The sequence below is a fragment of the Xyrauchen texanus genome, chromosome 10, assembly GCF_025860055.1.
Source record: "Xyrauchen texanus isolate HMW12.3.18 chromosome 10, RBS_HiC_50CHRs, whole genome shotgun sequence".
Classification (NCBI taxonomy): Eukaryota; Metazoa; Chordata; class Actinopteri; order Cypriniformes; family Catostomidae; genus Xyrauchen; species Xyrauchen texanus.
Window position 1 is genome coordinate 7,831,874 of NC_068285.1, and position 19,497 is coordinate 7,851,370.

The 19,497-nt window shown below is 35.3% G+C and overlaps 1 protein-coding gene across 20 annotated transcripts in view; it reads right to left on the bottom strand.

Annotated features, from left to right (window-relative positions):
- Positions 1-19,497, bottom strand: part of LOC127650380 (NACHT, LRR and PYD domains-containing protein 3-like) — a 1,539,373-nt gene that overhangs the window by 1,495,048 nt on the left and 24,828 nt on the right. Inside the window, exons 11-12 of one of the 20 annotated variants that reach the window (XM_052135769.1) lie at positions 13,478-13,524; positions 11,804-12,943 (exon numbers count right to left, since the gene is read on the bottom strand). The exons of 18 other annotated variants lie outside the window; for them this stretch is intronic. In XM_052135769.1, coding sequence (XP_051991729.1) covers positions 12,378-12,943; positions 13,478-13,524 — 613 coding nt within the window. In that variant the 3' untranslated portion in view covers positions 11,804-12,377. Of the gene's footprint in view, positions 1-11,803; positions 12,944-13,477; positions 13,525-19,497 lie in introns of those variants that run through there. One more of the 20 variants, XM_052135774.1, reaches the window with a different exon arrangement.

A 19,497-nucleotide genomic window follows, 5' to 3' on the forward strand; every position in this document is an offset into this window, starting at 1 on the left:
TTCATTGACACGACAAATATTATGATGGAAGGCATCAAGGAGGAGCTGAGAGGACTAAGACTCATGGTTCTGCAGAATCGTTTAGTTTTAGACCAACTTACGGCATCACAAGGTGGAGTTTGTGTGATAGTGGGAGAAACGTGCTGCACATACATTCCAGATAATGATGCAAAAGGCCATGTCATTGAAGAAGGGATACATAATTTGACCTTCATGTCAAAGACTCTGACAGATCGGGAAACTAATTCATTCTCTTTTGGATGGGGATGGTTTAAAGGTATTTTTAGTAATGTGACAAATGCGATGATGATGGTAATTTGTATAGTTTGCTCGTTCTTGTTGATCTTGTGTTTGTGGCCATGTGTAATGCAATTGATTAGAAATGCTGTGTCATCTACGTTTCAACATCATCATGATTTGCATGTATGTGACACATATGATTCCAGTCAAAGTGGCAGTGAAGATGACATTTAAACTTAATTACCTAGGGTGACAAGGTAATGATTAGAAGGATAAGAGCAGATGTTATCTGTGGTACGAGATAACTGTTGTAAGAGTTAAGAAGAAGGGTATATGTTAGCTTGCTTAAATGTAAGAGATGTCTCACAAAAAAAAAAATTATGGTGTGTTTTGAATCCATGTAAATTAGCATGTCTGATGATGTACTGTTGTAATGTAAATACTATGTGTGATCAAAATTATTTAGTTCATGCATGCATGTAGTTTACTGAGTTAATCTTAGTTTCATATTATTAATTATATTTTGTGCTGAAGGGTTGGGGTCAGAATCCCTTGTCTCTTCACTATATCTATATATCCTTTTGAGTTTTTACATTATTCCTATAACAAGTGCTGAATCAAGTTATATAATCATTACTATATTCAACAATATAATCATTACTATATTCAAAGAGTGATTCATATATAGTTTTAATCATATTTTGTTGTCAGCATTTCTACCATTATATTTTTAAGTGCATTTTGGTGTCTGATTTTTGTTGACCAAGTAAAGGTTAGAGGGGTCAACCTCTATGTGATTTACATGATCTAGTTCACAAACTTTTACTTCTTTCATGTGTATGTCTCTAAAGAATAAAGTATAAATGTATAATTGTTTAGATTTTATGTTGTCTTAGCCAATCAGAAGTAGCAAAGATGTAATGCATGTCCTTGTAAAAGGTATAATTGTGTGAGATTTGTTTGTAAGGTAGAGTTGGCTTGCGACCTCCTCGTGACTTTGACGCTGGCTTTACCAATTTAACTGCAAAATATTCTTCAGTAAAATTTTACTTATTTGATTGAATTTCACGACTCCTGGTCTTCTTTCATCATATCTGGTCCTGGATCTGACAGCTGTTAACCCCATAACAGTGCTAACCTTAAAAAACACTTAAATGTCAGCCCCTTTTTTGTGCATAGACATAAAAATGCACTAAATTAAAATGACGACTCGTTGGGCCATGATTTCTCATTAAAATCAGATGATTTCCTATAGAATGTAAGGGAAATATATAGTATATTTTCAATATTCTAGTATGTTTTTCTATATCAAAATACATATATGAGTTTCCAGGCCTTTGTGTGACCCAGGAGAGAGCATGTGAGGTCACTAAAAGTGTTGATGCTGCAGAGAACACAAAGAATGGTATATAACCTTGAAAAACAGGTGTATGAGCAAACAAAAACAAAATATGAATGGTGTCTTGTATGATATCTTGCAGCTGGTGTTTTTCTGCCATGATGTTTTTCTTGCTGCCATGATGTTTTTCTTGATGAGCTAAAAATCTGTGGAGCTTGCATTTTCTTTCATGATAATGTGAAGGAACAGACAAGGCCGCTGAAATAAACAAGGCCGCCTTACTGTAAGGGTTCCCATGAACTATGACATATGTCCAAGATATGTGAAGTTACCAGCTGATGTATGTTTTCTTTTTAATAGATAGGCGGGGATTTTCCACCAATATTTAATTAATGAAGGAGATAAAACATATTGGTGGCGAGGGAAAGAAACAAGGCAGTGATCCTTGTTAGTCAGAGATAGTGGGTAACAAGATAACAAAAAGGTATATAACTGAGAACTTAGGAGGATAATGTCAGAGCGGACAGCTGAGCGGTCTCATGTTTGTTGGTGTTCAATAAACTACAACTTTGGCATCTGGAACTCAAGACTCTGAGAGTTTTCTTACAACTTAGAGAGATTCATCGTGATATTCCACGACAATAACTCTAGAATAACCTCCCTGATAATGTTTGGGGGCCCAGAAACACTATCCTAATTTAAATCTAGATTAAAGACACATCTCTTTAGCTAAGCATTCAATTAACACATATCATAATTTTGTACTATGTGATGAAATAGTAAAAAGTGCACATGACCATCTTTTGCCTGAAATAATATGACCAGCAGCAATGCTAATCTTTCTCCTGTTGTCTCGTTGTTTGTATCTCAGGATGCTCAGCATATTTTACTAGAGATTACAGCAGCTCCAGTTCGGATCCAGCCTCACTTGGTAAGACTTCTAATGACATCAACACTCTTGAAGACAATGTGTTTAAACAATTTTCAGATGTTAAATGATATTTTAAAGTGTTTAAACTAATTTCAGTTTTATGTCAGGTGGTACAACAAAAATATTATGTTGTACCACCTGACATGGAAAGTGTACCACCAACCTACCCATACTTGAAATTAGCATTTTTTATCAGTATTTGAGAGAGCTCTACAAACTTTTTCACTCTGCCAAAGAGATCAGTTAGGCTCCTCTGGATGATGCATTATCATGTTTACTGTTATTACCTTGTAAATTCATAATAATATTTGAGAATATACAAATTGCTGGACAAAAGTTTCTCAATTACCTCAATAGATTTAAAACTACTGATATTTATAAAAAAAAAAAACAATAACATGAAAGGCTTCAAACCTAAAATGATGGCACTGTTTCAAATTTTTTATTATTAAGACACCATGTTAAATTGTTTTCTTAGTCTGTTCATTTGTTCAGACAGTTGCACCACCACCTGACATTTTGGGGTTTAATGCTGCCTTCAGCAATAATCATAAATAGGCCTAGTTTCCTAGTTTAAATTTTTTTTATCGTAATCACAACTTCAGAAGAAGAAAAACAAAATAATATGTATTATTAAATGTAAAAAGTAATGATTTCAAACTAAGGTTTTCTAGATTATAGTGATACATGTCATGAAGTTATAAACATTTTGTAAAGGGAAATAATGCACTTGCCACAACATAACTTTGTGACAATGTTTAGAAAAATATATGAGCGATTTTTAAACAAAACGGTCTGCTTATACAGATTCTATCTTTCAGTGCTAATTGCTTTGTGTATTTAAATGTTCAATTGGAAAACACTGAACTGTTCTTATTCTTGCATTTTTCTTTTCTTATTCTTGCTTTGTTATTAGGGCCACCAAAATGAAGACGTCAAGCTTTTGGGGCAAACCTTGTTCATTTAAATGTATAACCTGTTTGCATACTGTTTTTTCTGTTTGTGCTTTGTTTTATAGTAAATGCACGAATTTTTGAGTCTGTATCGTTCATATGTCGTTGAAAAAGTCCCTAAAATAGTTTTGGGCCAATGAGGACAACTTAAATTAGACCACTTATAATATGTCCTCCCATATTATTATAAATGTTGCAGTTATGTAAGTCACGTATTTGTGTTAGCTGGGTGAGACCCTCTGAAAGCATCAAAAGCAAAATATAAATATTTCTAAGTAAAATGTTATTGTCACTAAATTGTTTTTAAGCTCACCATGTCCAGTATTCAGAATTCAAAACATTTATTCACAAATGTTCTATTTTTTGCCAAGCGGAGCCAACCAGTCCTGTGCACGTATGCCAATTAACCATGTGCGCCAAACAGAAGAAACTGAGAAGTCATACTAAAAATGTCTAGCAAGCAAGCGATAGCTAAACCAGAGTGTATCACTCACACACTTTGGGTTCACATCGAAGTCAAGCCAAGGCATAATACTCTATTCTAACTTAAGGTAAGATGTTTTTTTTTTTTCAATCTTTGCAGTGACTGAATTGTGATTATAGAAATGCTTTTTGAACATAAGATGAGTGTGTGGGCGTGTCCTTTCCGGTGTTGTGCGAATTTCGACCCCTTGCCAAATTATTACCCCCTCGTTGAAGTCAGTACCTGATTGCCTAATCCTAACACTAACCACTCCCCATAACTAATCCTAAACGTACCAATAGAGGGTAATAATTTGGCGGGGGTTGAAATTTGGCACAACACATGTTTTTCGCACGCTGGAAACGGCGCTGTCCATGGTTCTGAATTCCATACATTATCCTGTATTCCAGAATCCACTTCTTCAGGACTTCATAACAAAAACTTAACTTGAATCATTACAATAAGGGTGTTGCTTATTTATAACGTTGAAAATATGATAAATGTAAAGTATCTGAATTTCTTTAATCAATGAAAGAAATGTGTTGTACAAGGAACAGCAGTTATAATACATACTTTTACCTAATACATTGATCAAAGTTAATTGAGTAGAGTGATCACTAGGAACATGCTATAACCTCTGGAACATGAAAAAAGGTGAAAATAGAATAATTTCTTCAGAATAATATGATTGTAATATACTTACAGTAAGGTAGGTATTGGCAGTATTCAACATGTAGTAAGTCAGTCTGATCACTAGCAAAGCACTACAACCATTTGAATATAAATATAAAAAAAACACTATAGGGGAATTACAGTTTATTACATAAACATATGTAATAAACACATGTAATAATGTTTATTACATAAATATATGTGATAATTGTACAGTAAGGGAGTTATTGTGAAAATTTCACCTGTAGTAAGTCAGTCTGGTCACTAGGAAAGCACTACAGCCATTGGAACAGGAAAAAATACTTTAGGGGAATTACAGTAATGTTTTCTTGAACTTATTAGTTTATTGTACGTACAGTAAGGGAGTTATTGTCAAAATTTCACCTGTAGTAAGTCAGTCTGATCACTAGGAAAGCACTACAGCCATTGGAACAGGAAAAAATACTTTAGGGGAATTACAGTTAATGTATTATCACTTTGAACTTATTAGTAATATATGTGATACTTGTACAGTAAGGGAGTTATTGTCAAAATTTCACCTGTAGTAAGTCAGTATGGTCACTAGGAAAGCACTACAGCCATTGGAACAGGAAAAAATACTTTAGGGGAATTACAGTAATGTTTTCTTGAACTTATTAGTTTATTGTACGTACAGTAAGGGAGTTAGTGTCAAAATTTCACCTGTAGTAAGTCAGTCTGATCACTAGGAAAGCACTACAGCCTTTGGAACAGGAAAAAATACTTTAGGGGAATTACAGTAATGTTTTCTTGAACTTATTAGTTTATTGTACATACAGTAAGGGAGCTATTGTCAAAATTTCACCTGTAGTAAGTCAGTCTGGTCACTAGGAAAGCACTACAGCCATTGGAACAGGAAAAAATACTTTAGGGGAATTACAGTAATGTTTTCTTGAACTTATTAGTTTATTGTACGTACAGTAAGGGAGTTAGTGTCAAAATTTCACCTGTAGTAAGTCAGTCTGATCACTAGGAAAGCACTACAGCCTTTGGAACAGGAAAAAATACTTTAGGGGAATTACAGTAATGTTTTCTTGAACTTATTAGTTTATTGTACGTACAGTAAGGGAGTTATTGTCAAAATTTCACCTGTAGTAAGTCAGTCTGATCACTAGGAAAGCACTACAGCCATTGGAACAGGAAAAAATACTTTAGGGGAATTACAGTAATGTTTTCTTGAACTTATTAGTTTATTGTACAGTACAGTAAGGGAGTTATTGTCAAAATTTCACCTGTAGTAAGTCAGTCTGGTCACTAGGAAACCACTACAGCCATTGGAACAGGAAAAATACTTTAGGGATTTACAGTAATGTTTTCTTGAACTTATTAGTTTATTGTACGTACAGTAAGGGAGTTAGTGTCAAAATGTCACCTGTAGTAAGTCAGTCTGATCACTAGGAAAGCACTACAGCCATTGGAACAGGAAAAAATTATTTGAAAATTGTACTGTTTGGGAGGGTACAGTTGTAAGACCCAGGACCAGATAATAATATGATGAAAGAAGACCAGGAGTCGTGAAATTCAATCAAATAAGTACAATTTTACTGAAGAAAAGTTTGCAGTTAAATTGGTAAAGCCAGCGTCAAAGTCACGAGGAGGTCGCAAGCCAACTCTACCTTACAAACAAATCTCACACAAGTATACCTTTTACAAGGACATGCATTACATACATAATCGTTTACTTCTGATTGGCTAAGACAACATAAAGTCTAAACAATAATACATTTTTGATAGATAAGTGGGTATATCACCGTTAATCAGAATATTTGTCGTCCATTTCCGAGATTTAAGTCCGTGGTGACCTTCTTCCAGGGTCCGAGAATGTTTTAGGCTATATCACAAAGTTCAGAACCTGCAAAGAATATCAAACGCACACACACACAGAACACTGACAAACAACAGTTCTCTTCGAGGCTGAAGAAGGCCTGAGCTAATTATCAACCTTAACAGGCTGATAAAACATTTCACTCCAGGAAAGCAGGAAAGATAATATGCCCCTTTACTCCACTCCCTAAAGAAATACACATGAGATGTTCACTTAATGAAAATAAGGTGAAATTATGTATAAATTGACCCTCAAACTTATACAAGTCAACTAAGACAGATATATAGATGCAGATATGTGGATATTGTTGTGAAATATGCAATTATTCTATTCTAATCATGGCTTCTGGTATATGAAGTATTTCTGGGTCATAGTAAACCACAATTGTAACTAATAAAAAGTGGTTTTATAATGAAAGGTACCATAAGTAGTTGTTAAACAATTTATTAAGAATGTGTTTACTGTAAAACACTTGTATTAATAATCATTGTAACCATATATTGAGAAAATAGTTTATTAAGAAAAACACCTCAACTTGTTTTATAAAGATTTTTATTATGAAGCTGGTTTATTAAGGAAAATACTGTAACTTGTTTTATAAATATTCTTATTATGAAAATGGTTTATAAAGAAAAACATACCACACTGAATGTTGTAAGCATTTATTAAGCAGATGATGGTGGCAGAGTAGAGAGGAGTTGAAAATGTATTAGAAAGAGCTTTGCAAAAGAAAGGAGAAAAATGCCATCATTACCGTCTATGTGTTGCAGACGAGATACAGAAGATACAGCGATGATGGAAAGGTCCAGAAAAGAAGACAAAGAGACAAAGAGTTTTATATGCAAAAGTCCTAAGGGGTCTTCCAGAAATAATGACAGTTCAAGATTTTGTGTTTGACCAATTGGCTGTAAAAGACTGAATGTATGCAGAGGGAGTTTCCAGGAGGGATTTCTGAACATGTCAAAAAGTTGATGGACTTTAAAAAGGACTGTAAAGGAATGTCCAGCCAGAGGCAGATTCACCAAGGACGTCTCCGGTGTTAGATACCTTGCCATTGCACCTCATGAAGTTAAAAGCTTGTAAATTATTTGGTTTTGATTTACTTACAATATATATATAATATATATGCAATACATGAGTACAGAGTCTCTCTCGCGCTCTCTGAATCCCAAGACAATTATCATCAAAAGGCCCCTTGCATGTGAACACAACCCAAGGGCACACACTGGAATGCACCTAAAAGAAAATGAATACAGAAATGATTAGGATACATACTTGATTGTTGAATTTTTAATAAGAATAAAGTAATCATTCAAAAGGATATATATAAAAAGGATATATATAATTAAATTGAAGAGACAGGGGATTCTGACCCCAACCCTTCAGTATGTACAGTAAGGGAGTTATTGTCAAAATTTCACCTGTAGTAAGTCAGTCTGGTCAGTAGGAACAGTACTACAGCCTTTGGAACATGAAAAAATCCCTTTGGTGAATTACTGTAACTTTTACATAAAACATTTTTGCGTACTGTATGTACAATAGCCTACACAAAAGTACACTAAAGCAGTCTAGGTGAATACGCAGCAAATATCAAACCTGAAACTATTTTTACCCTGGTTGGGTTTTTTTTTTAAACTTGACTATGTTCATGGTGCTGTCCACGTAGGCTATGTGGTCCTGAAGGTCCTACATGATCAAGTCTGCAAGTTGCTTTTTATATTCGCTTCGCATATTTGCGGAGTTCCGCGTTCAATATCTCATGAGCTGAATATTGTTACTACACAAATAACATTGTTTTAATATTTTAATCTCCTCAAAACGAGCTTTCCTTCGGGTTTGCACTTTGCAGATGGTCCCTTCTTAGCAGCCTGCGCATAGAGATCAATGTATTTTGTCCAGTGCGAAGGAAAGATCGTTTTGAGGAAATTTATGTTGTAGCTTCTGGTGTTTTATCTTTAGTTATATGTGATATGTGTTGTGTGTAGCAAAAACGTTTAGTTCACGAGTTATTGAACGCGGAAGTCCGCGAATGTGCGAATATAAAACCAACTTTACCTAAGTAGTAACAACTCCTTATTAGTAACATTAATCTTCATTATTAATCCATAGTTTATAGTGTCTTTATCTAGAAATAAAAAATTACATCATGATTTACTCACCCACAAGCCATCCTAGGTGTATATGAACTTCTTCTTTCAGACAAATACAATCAGTTATTTAAAGAATGTCCTGGCTCTTCCAAGCTTTATAATGGCAGTGAATGGAGGATGAGATTTTGAAGCCCTAAAAAGGTCATCATCCATCATAAAAGTAATACAGTAAAAAGTAACTCCAGGGGGTAAATAAAGGCCCTCCGAACCGATTCGTTTGTGTAAGAAAAATATACATTGTTAAACTAAAGTCAACTTATGCCAAAAGAAAGTAACTCCTGACATGATGTATGACGTAGTGTAAGCTTTAATGCCTCACGTGGTTCAAACAAATAGGGCTGTGTAACAAACTCAAGGTCTTCTCTTATATCAAAATCCTCAGAAATTTGTCTTTAAAAATTCTTGTTTTAGACTTCTAGTTCATGTCTGTTTTTTTTTTTTTTTTATCCTCTGCACTCCCGTGTTCTTTGTAGCGTCACGTCAGAGTTCACACTTTCGCCATAAATATGTTGAAAGCTAGATATTTTAATTTATATGGTTTTAAATATGGATATTTTTCTTACACAAATGCATCGCTTCACTTCAGAAGGCCTGAGCCATGTGGAGTACTTTTATGATTGATGGATGCACTTTTTTGGCCTTCAAAATCTTGCCCGTCATTCACTACCATTATAAAGCTTGGAAGAGCCAGGACATTTTTAATATAACTCTGAATGTATTTGTCTGAAAGAAGAAAGTAATTTACTCCTAGAATAGCGTGAGTAAATCATGGTAATTTTCACTTCATTTCATTCTTTTCAGACTATCCCTTTAACATGAGCTACCCATGAACCATACTTTTACAACACTTATTAATCTATGCCCTGCCGTTTTTTTTTATTTATTTATTTATTTTTTTAAATAGGTGAATCCATGACCCCAAGGAAGTGGATGTTGTCAGTCGAAAGGGAAGTTGTCCTGGGCCCATATTCAGAGGCATTTGTTGAGGGCCTGGCAGCATTGTTTGCGACCTATTACAACTTAAATCTTGCTTATCAGGATGATGCTGCATGCACGCTGGAATTTATTCAGAGGTATTTCAGGGCATAAAATCTTACTCAAATTTTCTTGACTTTTTTTTTTTTCAAGGTCAATTTAGGTCATTCAGAAACATTCACATTTTTGTCATTGTAGACTAGTTAAGAATAATCAATTAGCATTCTGGATTCAATTAGCAAGAGTAGAATGCCAAGAGAGTATAGCAGTTAAGAAGTATAGCACAAAACATACATACATACAACCGCAGCAAATAATATATTACAAATATGCAAATAATTAAAATACTACAAACAATGCAAAACCATATAAAAAAATAAAAGAAATTATAATAACAGAAAAAATAAATCAATGAAAGATAATTAAAAATAATAATAATTTGACTGTCCCAACTTTTTTGGAGCGTGTTGCAGCCATCAAAATCTAAACTTGTTTATTTATTAAATACAATTAAGTTGGTCAGTGAAAATATTGGAAATATTTTCTTTGTACTTTTTTTTTCAGTTAAATAAAGTTGAAAGAGAATTGACATCACAGATTCTTGATTTTATTGCATTTTACAAAATGTGGTTGCACTCAAATACAGTACAGCTCTACCTTATCTTAAATATCTTAAGGAGATCATTTAACAGCTCCATAATCACGGCAGGCTCCCTTTAGACAATGCAGTAGATTGCAGTGCACAATGATTTACATGTTCTGTAGCCAAATTTTTAGAAATGCGCTTTTTAAAATGCTGAACATGAGGAATCCCATCATAGAGCTCAATCTATAAATTCTGTACATAATCCATAAAATAATGATATAATCTGTACATTTTGTTTATTGTAAACATGGAAGGCTAAATATTTGTATATTTAAATTTCTGATAAAATTAAATATGACCTAACTCTTTATTAACTGAAATTAAATGTAATTTACGAGTTGTCTGACAAATTTTGTATTTTATTGTTTGTGTATACTGTTTTTTTTTTTGTTTTGATAATTGGATGTTGTGTTTTTTTTTTTCCACAGAGGACTTGTGGGCATTAACCCGGAAACTGGATCAAAAGTTGCTGCTGGAAAGCGAGACAAGAAAATGCATGGAATGAACCCACATGTACAGTATGCACACTGTTACGAAAGCTAATGGACTTTGAATGGCTTGCCATTTAAACAAAAGTATTCCAATGGAATTGATACAAGAGACTCTGACCTGATGTTCATGATTGAGGTTCAAGTATTCTTGCCATTTTTATGGATTTGGCAAATTAAAGGTAGGCACAGTTCAGACCATTTCTTTTGTTTATGACTTAAGTTCAGTCACACTTTAGGGATGTGTGCCCTGTATAGTTGATATTTAAAAGTTTAGTTCACCTCAAAATGATAATTTCCTGATAATTTACTCACCCCAATGCCATCCAAGATGTTCATGTCTTTCTTCAGTGAAAAATAAATTAAGTTTTTTGAGGAAAACATTTCAGGATTTTTCTCCACACAATGGACTTCAACCGCAACCAAATTGTTGAAGTCCAAATCAATGCAGTTTCATAGGGCTCCTATCTAGCGAAACGATCGGTCATTTAAAAAAAAAAGTATATACAGTTTAACCTCATTTGTTCGTCTTGTGCTGGTCTGCGACGCGTCAGGCATTACGTAATCACGTTGGAAAGGTCAAGGGTCACGTTATCTGTCTAAGTTATTTGTCTGTGTACTCCGGTTCAAAAAGGTAAGGAAGGGTGAAATTCATCTAATTTTCTCCTCCACCTTAAAAATTGTCAGACATTTAATTTATTATTTAGTATTAATTATTTATTTTCGTGACCTTTCCAACGTCATAAAGTAATGCGCTGTAGCGCATCTCGGAGATGGTACAAGACGGGCATTTGTGGTTAAAAAAAAAAAAAATATATATATATATATTTATTTCAGAAAATGACCGATCGTTTGGCTAGATAGACCCTATTCCTCAGCTGGGAACGTGCAGAGCTGTTTGAAGCACTTCAAAGCCCTATGAAACTGCATTGATTTGGACTTCAACATGTTGGTTGCGATTGAAATCCATTGTGTGGAGAAAAAAATCCTGAAATGTTTTCCTCAAACTTAATTTCTTTTCCAATGAAGAAAGACAGACAGACATGAACATCTTGGATGGCATTGGGGAGAGTAAATTATCAGGAAATTTTCATTTTGAGGTGAACTAATCCTTTAAATGCTTTTGTTCTCAGTGGTCCTTTCCAAGGCTAAAGCCTTTCATTTAATGTGCAATCTCCATTTTTGTTTCTCCAAATATATTTTGGAATCTGGTGCTTATGTTAAACAGCCTTTATTGCACAATAAATTTGTTATATTTATGAAAACCTGTTATTGTGAGTTTTATTTGACAAAAAGGCTGAAACTTACAGCAAACGTATGTTTACACTATCATAGCAGTGAAAAATCTCAACTGTAGTTAGTGAATTGAATTCCACAGCAAATGCTCTACTGTAAAATGTATAGCATTACATGTAAGTTCATAGTTCATATCATAAACATTATTTCAACTGTAATTTTAGAGTTACAGCTGTAAAGACAATTTTACAGCATATACATATATATATACAGCAGTGTGCTGTGTTTTTACGGTACGGTTGTAGTTAATGATTTACAGTACTCGTGTAAATTTTTACAGTACAGTTGTAGTTGATGATTTACAGGACTCTTGTAAATTTTTACAGTCTTACTGGCAACTGAAGTTGCCAGTAAGTTATTGTAATTTTTACAGTAAATTTCTTACAGTGCAGTTGTGTGTGTGTGTCTCTGATGATCAATTTCACACACACACACCGAGGAACCAGAATAAACTCCAAATCCAGCATAGAGGGGTCGAGTGAATGTGGTGATGAGTGTGTGTAAGTGTGTGAGTGTGTGTGTGTCAGAGACGCTGTAGAAGGACAGAGTGCCGGCCGGACAGTCCACATACACTCCTACTCTCTTACAGTCGTGTGAAGGGGGACGTATGTCAGTGTTGTTATTATTGTGATAGACACTGAATCTGTTATTAAAGCACCTCAGACTCCAGGAGTTTACACTGAATCCAAACAGACAGTCACTCCCTCCTTTCCTGCTGATTTCTTTATATGACACTGATATATCAGCACCATCTCCACTCCATTGAGTCTCCCAGTAACAGCGTCCAGTCAGACTCTCTCTACACAGAACCTGACGATACTCATCAAATCTCTCTGGATGATCAGGATATGACTGACGCTCTCTCACATGTGTCACCTTCCTGTTCCCCTCAGACAGAATGAGTTTAGTGTTTACTGTGTTTGAATCCAGTGTGAGATCACAGACCCCTGAACACAAGAAGAGAAAAAACACTTAAAACACATCAATCACTAAACCAGTGTGTGTGTGTGTGTGTGTGTGTGTGTGTGTGTGTGTGTTTGAAACCAGTGTGAGATCACAGACATCTGAACACAAGAAGAGAAAAAACACTTAAAACACAACAGTCACTAAACCAGTGTGTGTGTGTGTGTGTGTGTGTGTGTGTGTGTGTGTGTGTGTGTGTGTGTGTGTGTATGTGTATCACTTTGTGGGGACCAAATGTCTCAATAAGGATAGTAAAACCTGAAATTGTTTGACCTAGTGGGGACATTTTGTCGGTCCCCATAGAGGAAAACAGCTTATAAATCATACTAAATTATGTTGTTTGAAAATGTAAAAATGCAGAAAGTTTTCTGTGAGGGTTAGATTTAGGGGTAGGGTTAGGTTTAGGGGATAAAATATAAAGTTTGTACAGTATAAAAACCATTATGTCTATGGAAAGTCCCCATAAAACATGGAAACACTACATGTGTGTGTGTGTGTGTGTGTGTGTGTATACCTACATTTGCGTGGTCCTGCTGTAATCCTGAACTCTCCTCCATGATCCACACTATAAAAACACAAACACACACAAATGATGACATCACATTCAGCTCACCTGAAACTTACTTCAAAGTGATTTTATCTGAAATAACACTCAGAGAATGTCTCTCTCTCTCTCTCTCTCTCTCTCTCTCTCTCTCTCTATTAATTTATATTTATTAGCTTTATTGGCATGTAAAAGTTTGATGGTTTTATAGCCTCATTTTTTATCAACTAGTTGAAACTTTCAGAAAAGAATCTAATAATGACACACAGGACTGTTATTTAGTTTTCCTGGAACTGAATGTGTTAACACTAACAACAAAACAAATATGTGATTAATCGTGATTCAATATTTCAATCCACTGACAGTCTTACAACACATGAGGGGTGTGAGGGGTCCAGGAACTGAGTTTGACACCCCTGCAATACACACACACAACATCCCACCAACAATAAACTCAAGTGCTTTCACACTGCACTTAACCCTGGGTTATTGTCTTTTAACCCCGCTTTAACCTCCAGTAAAGTAACGTTTCACACTTGTAACTCTGAAAGGTGATTAGCAACACTTTTAATCCTGGGTTATGAAACGGCTCCAGATCAGTGTTAGCGCCGCTTTTAAAAGTGCAGCAGTAAGTTTTTATCTGGCTCTTATTCGTCCCAATAGTACCAGTGGTTTTGGACTTTATACTGACACCACAGACTGATCACTGCCCGACCCCCTGTGAAAAATCCTGCACAGCCCCTGTTAACTGCTGCTGCGCCACACAAAAATGTCTGTAAGATGGACTGCTGCGACTCGTAATCTCTCTGGCGGCTGATGAGACCGTTGTGTGCTCGCTCTTGGTGCTTGATGTCACACCGTTTATCTGTGATCATTATTGATATTATTAGTGGTAGTAACTGATCAACTGCAAGACAGTTTGTTATGTGCGGTCAACATGGCAGCATCCATGAGGGCGACCAGCTCAATGTCACAATTAAACAGCTTTTATTGAGGTCAGTATCTGACTGGAGTCATCATCTAATGTGAGTGTACATCATTTTAAACATATTTGTGTGCTATTGTGTTTATTTGTAACACTTTTAAATGAGCTTAATACAGTGACAGAGCACAACACAAGCAAATGTGCTACAGTATCACTGTTCATTTCCTGTATGCTAATGCACTTTATAAACCCTATTTAGTACTTTACAAATAAAACATATTATTAGTATTAAACATATTGTAGTCTTGCTGTTGTGCTGCACTTAAGCAAATAATAAATCATATAAAATGAAAATAAGCTCATCGTAACATTTCATATAAACACAATCCGTTTGCATCTAAATATATTATCCTCCACAGATTTCATGGGACGATGCAACAAACTTTCCAAACAGAATAACTGAGAACCATTAATGGTGCCAAACCCAAAATGTCCAAAATACTCTCACACTGCAGATTTCAGCAGTGAAATAAATGTACTATAAGATACTGTCCAAAGCATTAACCAACAGATTCAAACTTTACATATCTAAATTAATTCACGCTGACCAGTCATATTGTATTCCTAAACGCACAATATTTGATCATTTGTTTTGAATACATGATCTGATTTCTTTTGCCAGAGACAATAATCTTAATGTAGGATTTTTAGATTTGGACCAAGAAAAAGCTTTTGATGGTGTAAATAAATGTTCAGGGTCCGACATGTCTTTGTGGTGAGATGAGCCCGTGCGTGCCTTTAAATGAAGTGTCCATTCAATGTAAAATGAGGAAATCACGATTTATCAAATGTATCTGATGATGTCATCATTAAACTGATTTGGATTTTAGAAAAGTTCAGATTTTATATTTAAACAGATTTTATATTCATGCAATACTGTGAATAAGAATGTCTATGGTGTGAAAATCATCTATTATTAAACTGGGGTATATCGTGAAACTGTTAAACCGTTACATCCCTACTGGAGATGCTGCAACTATTACAGAAACCATCTTCAACATCATTACAGCAGAGAAATGCAGACCTGCAGACACTCTTGCATCATTTACCAGTGATGCTGCTTCTGTTATGATCCGTAAGATTTGAACATTTCACTTTTATTTGAATAGCAGTTTTGATATAGAATTGATTTTTACTGTCAAGGCAAGAAAACTGAAGAAAGAGACTAAAAGACCTTTTCCCTGAATCACTGTCACTGTCCACTGTGTTCCCCATCCAATAAAAAGGGAAAGTCTTACCCAACCAAATACTGCAAAACCATTTCAACAATATTTTGGTTATATCAAGCAAGCAGCACCTTTTTTGCCAATGTGTGAACGGCTTGTAACACAACTTATAAAATGAGCCCTTCACAGACTTCCTAGGTTGCCTATTAAAGCCTGTAGACTGATTTTCATGTGAAGGAGCGGATCAGCTTTTGCGGGAAAATCAAAAATATGTGACGTTTATGTGCGCTCCTGAGAGCCTCAGTGCTTCTCTTCCACTATTCAACAGTGACAACAAACTGCAACACTAGACAACATTATCTTAGAGATGAATCCAGCAAACGTCCCATCACAACACCGACTCCAACACAAACTCAGAGTAAGCCAAAAAAACATTGATCTACTGAATCCCGTCTGGCTAAGCGGGAATGTGATCGTGGTCGAGTGAAAACTAGAGTGAAAATCGGCAGGGCATTTGATTCCTGGATGGACCTTCGTTTGGTTTTGGGGATCAAAAGTGACCCTGAATTGGTATTTTTCTAATTGGACAGGTAAACTTACATAACTGCAAAGCATGTGACATATTGTGCCATAAGGATTGATCTGTGTCATTTTAGCTAAACTACAATAACACATGAAATGAATGCTAGACAATGATCAAGATAATGCAAAAAGACACATTCATTAGTGTGACGTAACTTGGTTATACAGAAAATATATATCATCTATTATTATAAAACAATAGTGCATCGATATATCAAAATGTCAGTTGTGATGAATCACATCAATACTGAATTGTGTCAACATATTTATAATGTACAGTCTATTTTATAAACAGCTACTGTCATCATCCACCACATTTAGCTAACAGCTATTGATAAAGCTGACTAGCTAGCTAACACCAACATCGGCTATCGTATAAATGCAGTCAATGTATCGTGCAAAGAAAAGTGATTATTCAAACTACAGTCTCACATATTCAGACCGATATCCACACTTTGTTTTAGCCCTGTTCCAGCACTGGAGAGTCAAATATAATATACAGTCTCAAAGTTTGTAGTAAAACAATCATAACTGTGTAATTTTAATTATGCTACCTTGTAAGGCGGGTGCCAGTGAGTCTGGGCTTCTCCTCGAGAAAACAAAAGGCTCTCATGAGAATTAACACCTGAACCCTTTCTCGCATATGTAATAGCAACATCCGAGATGCAACAGACTGTGCAGCTAACACCTCCCTTCTAAAGTATCTTCATCTTACTCCTCCTCCTCACTTAAAGCTCACTAAAAACCTATGCTCACTAAAAACCTAAAAGAAGTTATAAAATATGTGAAATTTGGTGTGCCCCTTAAAGGTGTGCCCTCCCCCAGATCCTCCATACCTCCTGTATGTTAATCTACAGGAACCCCCTCAACAGGGGACCAAAATCTAATTATAATGACAGACACCACCATTTGGTAAGCATGTTGAATTATCTGGGTATTTAAGGAGAGGCTGACACATTGCTCAGGGCTCTCTGTAATCAGAGCGATCCCAAACAGTTTACTGTTTGTAGTTTATTCAGGTGATTGCAATTCGTATTTCTTATGTTTTGATAAAATGTCTAACTTTGACTTATCAATGTCTAATTGGAATTGAGGAATTGATTATGTTACCTGGTCAATAAATTGTCAACATTTGATTTTATTCTGACTGACTCTGACATTGTGTTTCCCCATCAGATTAAACGATTCGTATGTTACCGCAAGTCTGCGTCAGATTAGTGACGACTAATATTTGGCATCGATTCAAGTGTACTTGGTTTGCAAAGACAAAAAGGGAATTTCCGTTTAGAACAGCAAACGCTGCTTGACCAATCTAAATTCGGGTGTGTCTTACCTCTGTTTTAATTTGATGTTTCTCCAGATAAGTATACGTGGGAAACCACGCATGGCCAATCCAAAGCTATTACAAGAGAAGTTATGTTGGTCAACTTGCATCTGTAATAGTGGCTGTGACCTCTACTGAAGAAAACGTAAAGTTACATTCAAGTGTATGCAATTCCATGGGGGCTATACTGAAGTATCTTTGATTGTGTGAACTTGAACGTAACCGATCTCAGGTATATAGCAATTACCTCTGTTTGATGATCCAATACTGGCCGCTTGTGATCGTGAGACCCGCGGTGTAGAGAAAACACGCGAGGACCTCAAAGCAACATAGTTTCTTAATCTAAACGGGTAAAATATAATTAAAGAGTTAAAGGAATAATCAAACATTCGCTCACTTTTAATGATACTCAGATATCATTAAAAACCTTTTTCATTTATGGAGTCAGATGAAATAACGAGATAATACATAAGAGAAAATTTATTTCATTTAATATTGTTGTGTTGCGTACAAGAACAGTAACGCGCAGAGACCTTCACCCGTATTATTGGAGACCGTCATTGGACCGATAAACGGGCTTACAACCTCATCTGTCAGCATGATGCCAGTGAATCACGTTCAGTCTCTTTGTACGTTACATCATTGTTTTGGTAAATGTTCGCTCTCGTCCCTATGGAGTGTGTGCGCGATCACGAGCAACAGGTAGCTGCTGCAGTTCACTTCACGGCCACAGGTGTCATTAATAACAACGGTTTCTGAATCACCGTTAATAAAATTTGCCCTTTGTCACCTTTTCTGTATTTAGGGGACTGTCCTCAAGTCAGCCCTTGTACAACTACAGTCCAAAAGCACTGTATGGCCCGAGACAGCTGGGATAGCTCCAGCACATGTGACACTGCATATGACAGTTGGCTTTAGAAGATGGATGGATTTAGTGATTAGTAACACTAATAATAATGTTCTTAATAGGGGTGATTTGTTTGGGATTATAATTTTATGATTGCGAACACTTTTAAATAAGATTCAGGTGGGGTCCTTCAGGGATTATATCCACCCCCCCAAAAAAAGATCAAACTTTTGTGTCTCACATGACACTAATCTAGGACCTGACCATGCAGACCAATGAAAGTGTGCAGAATATACTGCAAATATAATGGAAATCATGTTGAAATATGTACAAAATACTTCAAAAAACAGACTCAAGTGTTTTTTTCTAAATCAAAACCTCTGAATAGATAAAACCTCAGATAGGTTCTGAATTCTCTTGAAAATATTAAATGAATTCACAAAATATCAAAAGAATGCAAAATCTGTTGAATGAGGTCACGTGACACTTCACAGTGTAGACGAGTAATATACTGAATTCTTGATTTGTCATTTTAAAACATTTATAGATAAAAATATATTTAAAAATACTGTATATACTAAACATATAAACAAATGGGTTTTGTCTACAGTAAGGTTTTTTGTTTCACTTCCTCTTTTATACATAGCCATAAAAATAGTCATAAATCATCAATACGGTCTGTCTGTACACTGTGTGCGTGTGTGTGTGTGTGTTTGGTGGTTTTATTAGGTTATACACTAGTAGTTACGAAGGTATTATGCTATAAATGTGGGTTATGAGGACATCTCTAGTGTCCTTGTAATTCAAACATACATAATAAATATATATATATTTTTTTTTTAAATGTAAATATCCCAAATGTTTCTGTGAGGGTTAGGTTTAGGGGATAGAATATATATTATAAAAATCATTATGTCTATGGAGAGTCCTTACAATGATAGGAGTAACAATGTTTGTGACTGTGTGTGTTTACAGGTTTAATATATGTATGTCTCTGATGTCTGTTTTAGATCTTTTCATCTGGAAAGAAACATCTACTAAACATCTTAAATACAGATTTACAACATTCTAGATCATAAATGTCTCAAAG